General features: G+C 36.7%; 1 protein-coding gene across 1 annotated transcript in view; it reads right to left on the bottom strand.

Moving 5' to 3' along the window:
• Positions 1–7,439, bottom strand: part of DOCK7 (dedicator of cytokinesis 7) — a gene marked incomplete in the record, with an annotated part of 134,915 nt that overhangs the window by 112,828 nt on the left and 14,648 nt on the right. The window contains 2 exon segments of the mRNA XM_015815543.1: positions 116–184; positions 1,034–1,209. Of these exon segments, the coding sequence (XP_015671029.1) occupies positions 116–184; positions 1,034–1,209 (245 nt within the window).

Raw genomic sequence — 7,439 nt, forward strand, 5'->3', positions numbered from 1 at the left:
TTATTATTATTATTATTATTATTATTATTATTATTATTATTATTATTATTATTATTATTATTATTATTATTATTATTATTATTATTATTGTGTTTATTTAAATATAAACACTTACTTTCTATTCACAACAGCCCAGTCTTCTGTATAACTCCTTACGCAGTCTCTCACATGGGGGTCCATTTCACTGCAAATGAAAGAGATGAAACAAGAAGCAGGTATGACTATTTTTTCCAGACCACAAAGATTCCAAAAATCTTATTTCTAGTTGGTTAACAAATCTAAGTAGCCTCCACCATACAAATATTTATCTTTTCTTTTCAATTCATGTCCCCCTTCCAAATATATTGAATGTTCAGGGTACTTAACAAAAAGGAATTTAAACGAACAAAATATTACTAATGATTAGTTCAAAGCCTCCCTTTCCTTAATTTGAAATTTACTGAAGTATAACAACAGGGAAAAAAGGGCAAAACAGTGGTGAATGGTTGCCAAGAAAACTGACATGGACATGTTGGTGAATTCTCCAAGAACTGAATTTGATCTTGAAAGAGAATTTTCAAAAAAAATCCAATGAGGAAGAAAGAAGCAGGAAAGTACATAATACAGTTGGTACTTTAGTACTCATAGTTAATTGGTTCTGGGAGGTATAACGTAGTGAGGCACAAAGCAGCCGACACTAATAAGTTCTAGCCCAGGGTTAGGCAACCTTGGCTCTTTTATGACTCGTGGACTTCAACTCCCAGAATTCCTGAGCCAGCATGGCTCAGCTTGGAAACTCTCCCTTTTTCCTCAGCATGGCTGGCTCAGGAATTCTGGGAGTTGAAGTCCACGAGTCATAAAAGAGCCAAGGTTGCCTACCCCTGTTCTAGCCTATGTGTTGAGTATCAAACAAATGATGAGTATCGGAACAAAATTCAATGAGTTTCAAAGCAGTAGAGTACCAAGGTACCACTGCATACATAAATCTCAAACATACATATATATATATGGGATCTGTGTGTGATCTAAGTACATTTTTCCCTCTATTCGTTACCTTTCCTCTGGTACAGCTGATGCCAATGTTCTGCATTCTCGAGGGCTGTAGATAACTTCAGTATCATCGGAAGGAAATTCAAACAAGTCTCTCATAGGGCCAGAATCCACTGCAAGTGGATGCGTAAGAAGGTAATCTTCCAAATCCACTGGATCCACAGGCTCAGTAAGAGGCACCTATTAAAAACAAGAGAGAAAGAGAAAAAGGAAAGAAAATGACCAGGTTTTAAATACATAGTATATATAAAGATACACATTTCCCCCCCACACACACACACACTGCTTATTGGGTCTTTTCTGGCATCTAAGCATGATGCAGAACGGCCATTAAATACAAATATTTTTATACCGTATTTGAACATGCTTCCAGGCAACTGCTAGATCAGGGGTGTCAAAGCCGATTGCATCACTGGCCGTATCGTGATGTAGAGTCGGTTTGGCTGTGGCCTGCACGGGCTGTATCCGGCCCGCGGCCACGTATTTAACATGCTTGTGCTAGATAATTGGGGGGGGGGAATCCAAATTTGTACTGTAGCACATTTAACCCCCCACCTTGCCAGCCTGATGGAAAGCCCAGTCCTTGCAAACTTCAGTCATCGTCTCCCAGATATTGCGTCAGAGTGGTTCTTTAAGTACGGGTAATCCTTGACTTACAACAATTAACTTACTGACCGTTCAAAGTTATAACGGCACTGAAAAAAAGTAATTTACGACCATTTTTCACTGTTACGACCTTTGTAGCGTCTCCATGATCACATGATCAAAATTCAGCTGTTTGGCAACTGGTTCCTACTTATGACCATTGTTGTCTCCCAAGGTCATGTAATCATGTTTTGCAACCTTTTGATAAGCAAAGTCAACGGGAAAGTCAGATTCACTTAACAACCAGATTACTAACTTATCAACCGCAGTGATTCATTTAACAACTGTGGCAAGAAAGGTCATAAAGTGGGGCAAAACTCACTTAACCAATGTTTCCAAATAACAGAAATTTTAGGCTTAATTGTGGTCGTAAGTCGAAGACTGTCTGTAGGAAGAGGAATAAAATTAAATATGATCTTAAAGGCATGATCAATAGATCAAATCAAATTCTTACAACCGGTTCTGAAGAGACGTACTGCAATGCAGAAACCTTGCTAAAAATTTCTCAATGGATGGAAAATCCCTTAACAATTCCATGTCAACAATATGAAGTTTAAGGCCAGAGTGTCAACATAATGCTAGTTCAACTTTCCCAACCTGATGCCCATCCAATGCATCAAGCATCCCCAAATCCCCACATAATTTAGTTGAAGATTTTTAAGATGCAGAAGTCCAATACATCTGGAAGATAGCAGAGTGGTATAGATTGATTTATATGGATGCTCTTATTTCTGAGCTGTATCACTTTCTATTATACTACAGGTATAGGCATCAAAGTGATTCTGAAGACAGATGTTTCCACCCTGAAGCAAACCAAGTCATGAAACCTGAGAAGTGCTGAGCTGCAATGTCAGGTTAAAGTCACGCCTCTGAGGCCCGCCTCTCTGCTATTTAAAATTAATTACAGATGCAAAACAAAGCCTCTGATCTGACTTTTCTTCTGGGGGGGGAGATGTTTTACAACCTTCGTGCAAGTTTTTTCAGATCAGCAAGGGAAATACGAACAGATACTGCAAAAACTCTTTATAAGGCCTGTCATATTTCAGATTCACACACACCCCTGCCTTTATGCAAATTTGCAGTTGTGTTAATGAATATTTTCATTCCCGAATTTTGCTTTAACTGAAAAAAAAGCCTGCTATTACGCAATTTATATCAGCAGTTTGCATCAGGGATCTAAAAACTTTTCCCATCAAAATCACCTGAATATTTTTCCTACCAAATCCCTTTTTTGCCTTCATTCACGCATTTAGCATCCAGTTGCACAATTGTTGTAATTGTGTGTTTTCTCTCTCTCTCTCTCTCTCTCTCTCTCTCTCTCTCTCTCGTTCCCTTCCCTACCATTATTGTTGCTGCAAAACAGCCATCAACTTCTTGCCCAACCCCTTTACCCAAAAGAAAAAGGTCTGTTTAAATCGAGAAATAAAGTTGGACATATTAAGAGGCCTGATGGCGCAATGGTTAAAGTGCAGTATTGCAGGCAAACTCTACCCACAGCCTGGAATTCGATCCTGACGGGGCTCAAGACTGACTTAGCCTTCCATCCTTCCAATCTGAAGACCCAGATTGTTGGGGGCAATATTCAAATAATGCTTAGATTATTAACCACCCAGAGAGTGGGGTAGTATTTAAGCCTAAATGCTATTGCTATATCTTGCCACAGCTATTAAAATTCATAGTGCCATGATGCATATTCCTCTTTGTCTATCTCGATAACCATGTGTGTTAGAAATACTACTGAAGAAAAGTTGGAGAAAATTCTTTTAATTTTATCCAAAGTATGAGACAAGAAAGAAAACCTGTTTGAGTAGCTGTGCTTAAGAAAAGAAAATATGAGTATATTCTTCAGTTCATTTGGCACCGTATCTCTTTTTCCTCTTATGGGTCTATGTCTTACTATGTCTTGCTTTATACGAGATTTGGGAAAACATAAACCTGGCATAAAGCAAGGGAGGACTTTTGTATGAAGAATACAGACAATTCAGTTCCAGAAAAACTGCAAGGTAATAGATATTAAAGAAAATAAAAAATAAAAAAGGGAACAATATATAAAGCTTGCTCTACCGAAAAGGGCTTGAACCAAAGCCCAAATGGCATGATTATCCCAATCTATAGCTCTGTTTTATTTATGTGAACCTGAGCTAATGTGAAAAATGCTGAAAAAGAGAAATTATTGGCCATTATATAAGTCAGTATCTTACCCATTAATACAATTGTGCAATGAAAGAAAGATTTATCCCAAGATATATTGTGCATATATACTTATCTGCAGGTTATTAGGCTGATCAGGGAAATTATCCAAAGGCAGCACTGCACACATTCTATTTACACATTTATAAAAATAGCCGATGGTTAAGCACGCAGTTTTTTAACAGAGGACTATATGAATCAGCTATGCATGCAAATATTGTATTCAACTAATTCCGCAGCCTTTGAATTCCATTTAGATTTGTGTGCACGTTCAGAGGAAGGATGAATGAATCACAGACTAGGGTAACAGGCTGCAAAGAGAGTAATATGAGCAAAACCTTTTCCATCAGGGAAGTATGAAATGTACACGGAACAATAAGATTTCTATTTTAGATACAGACAATGTGCCAATGTTTCTCTTCAAGGACTGTACATCCTTTACTGGTTAGAAAGCAGAGTGCCAGTCACTGAATCACCAGATTGTAGGGTTGCAAGAAGGGTACAAGGTCATCTAGTTCAACTCTCTGCCATAAACACCAAAAAGCAAAAACTCCATCCTGAGGGCAGTAATGCTAAGAATTTCGTAAAATGTCTCATTTTTGCTCTCGTGGTTTTTTCAAGTGACAATCATACCATGAAGATATAAAGCAACATAAATATCAAACTAAGAAACCAGTATTAATCTCACCAACCTGCTAAGAGTAAGAAATGCTGCCTATCAGATGAATAAACAGGCAAAAGAGGAATTAATTTGTATTAACTTATTATAAGGAAGGTACAGAGAGATCTCCTTTTTGCTAAAACCCACAGTAAAAGGAGGTGGTTTTAACAATGTTTTACCCAATTACCCCTTTTCCAGGTCTTGAATAATGAATGTACAATAATTACACCACCATCACCCAGAGTCTGTTATTGTATACAAACACCTTTGCAGTGACAGTCCCAAACTGGATCTTCTACTTTCAAACAAATACAAATTGCTTCATGATCCCCAGTATATACCCAAATATGCTCCCTGGGAATAATTAACAGCTCCCCTCCCCAGTTTAAGAACTACTGTTATAAGAGATTTGTTGATATCAGCCTTCTAATAAAGAGACAGCCCGATCCTATTAAAAAATAATATTCAGACCTTTTCTTTCATAACTGATTATCAGAGGATGGAATCTCTCCTATTCTCTATTTAATAGAATACCACATAAAAGGTAGTTTCTTTTGTTTTAAAGATAAGTAGTTCACATAATCTAGAACAGGGGTGTCAAACTGCTGGCCCATGGGCCGGTTGCATCATACAGAGGCCGCGCCCATCCCAGCTCTGGCAATGCAAAAAAAGTTGCGATACATCGCAACACGTCACGTGACGCGGCACGTTTGACACCCGTGATCTAGAAAATAAGAACTATCTTACAACTGGCAAGGATATTCCAAGTTAATTTTCTTTCACTACTTCTTTCTGGGTTTTTTTTTTAAATACAGAAAGTCAAATTAATTCAATGTGTTATATGTCTCCTTTTCTGCTGTCAAGTGCTATCCATTGCCATGTTTCATGTGCTACATTATGTGCAGTAGAATCTGGCATATAAAGAATATTGTGTTCTTAGTATGCACTACAACTATTCCTTCCCATTACAGGCCTGCAAAGATTTCATATGTAAATGTATGCATGAAAAACTCCCAATACTACATTGAAAGTCATTTTAAAGTGATCTTAAATCAGTATAAATGTGCAAATGGCCTTTCACAAAAAATGAGATGCAAGTTTATTAGATAAGGTTTATATATACTATCATCTTTCAAGCCTTTTCCGAATGCGCAGGGAGAGTTACCGCCGCCAATGCTTACATTATAAAATCTTGTCTCAAATGTTTATTACTGGACGATTACAAGGACGTTGAAGCATTTTGCCTTTAAGGCTCTGTTAGTCTTCACTGCTATAGTACCTTGCAAGATTGAAAATAAAACTCTGCCTATCAACTTTGTCCTTCCCTGGATGTCAAACACAGTGTTTTGATGTATTTTAATGCTTTTCCCAATCAGCCAGTACTTGTTTCTGTTTGGTCTCTTACCTGCCTGTCTATAATACCACATGAGGGATGTGTTAGCTAAGCGTATCTATCCATTATTCCATCTATACAACACTGTTGTATTTCCTACAGCTGTTTTCATTTTTAAAACTGTCAAGGAATTTGATATATAAGCTGTTTTGTCAAAACAGGCTCACAGTGTTGCAGATTAATCAACATAGCTAGCATAATCTATATAGTTTTATGCTAAGAGAATCTCAGGTGCCCTTGTCTAAGTATGATGTAAATGTTCTCTTCTTTTAATATACTTTTATATAATTGTTAAGATTAAGGAATACTTGTGTAATGGTTATTAATTTGTAAGAATGAAACCAATTTTAAGTCCAACAAAATACAATTTTATGACATAAGGCAATCACAATAAATCACATAGAAATAGAAATAGCACTTAGATTTGTACTCTGAGAGTGCTATAAAGTAGTATGGAGTGGTACTACCTGACCTTGACTAAGTTAAAAAAATTTAAAAAATAATTTTAAATTAAAGTTAAAATTAAAAATAAAAAAACCTAAAAAGGGTTAAATCTGATTTGTACTTAAAAACGATATCACATTACAACTCAGAAGGAAGTCATACAAACTGCAGGAATTATCAGGAGTCAAGCTTTACTCAAGGGGGACTTTAGCACTGAATAGACCAGGGTCCATTAAGCCTTTATAGTCTTTCCCAAATGCATTATTTATTTACACGTTTGCTTACTTTATATCCCATCTTTCTATTTAACTGAATGTGCACACTGGCTAAAGACTTCCAGATATTTTGTGGTACGGCTCCCATAAGTCCTAGCCAGAAAGTTGACAAGGAGTTACCTTCCCATTCCATTAACAAGACTTTATTTGAACTGATGTAAATAGCTAAAAGTGTTGTGCATAGATAGGTGGATACATATGCAAACCCAATAAACATCTCTTAATATAGGTAGTCTTCAAATTACAATCACATTTGAGCCCAAAATTTCCATTGCTAAATAAGATAGTTGATAAGTGAGTTTTGCCCCATTTTATGACTCTTGTCACAGATGTTAAATGAATCACTGCAGCTGCTAAGTTAGCAACGCCTTTGTTAAATGAATCTGGCTTCCCCAATGACTTGTCAGAAAGTCACAAAAGGCACCCTGGGACACTGCAACCATCATACCGTATTTTCCGGCGTATAAGACGACTGGGCGTATAAGACGACCCCCAACTTTTGAGAAGATTTTCAGGGTTTAGAAAGTTGTCTTATACGCCGGAAAATACGGTATGTTATTCAAACCACAACTTAAGAATGATTCATAAGGCCTTTTCTGTTATATCTTTTAGATATCCGTTGAAAATCTCATCACTGTAGTGTTTTCTGGATTTTGTTGTTGCTTCTACTTTCTTTTCCTCTTCCCCAAATTTATTATTATTTATACCTGTATTTTGTACATCACTTTGAGATGATATAGGAAGCAATACTTAAGATTCATCATTTTTGTGCCTTTCAGTCATTAGTAAGATAAATAACAAC

The sequence above is a fragment of the Protobothrops mucrosquamatus genome, unplaced genomic scaffold (genome assembly GCF_001527695.2).
Source record: "Protobothrops mucrosquamatus isolate PMUCROS unplaced genomic scaffold, P.Mucros_1.0 scaffold347, whole genome shotgun sequence".
NCBI lineage: Eukaryota > Metazoa > Chordata > Lepidosauria > Squamata > Viperidae > Protobothrops > Protobothrops mucrosquamatus.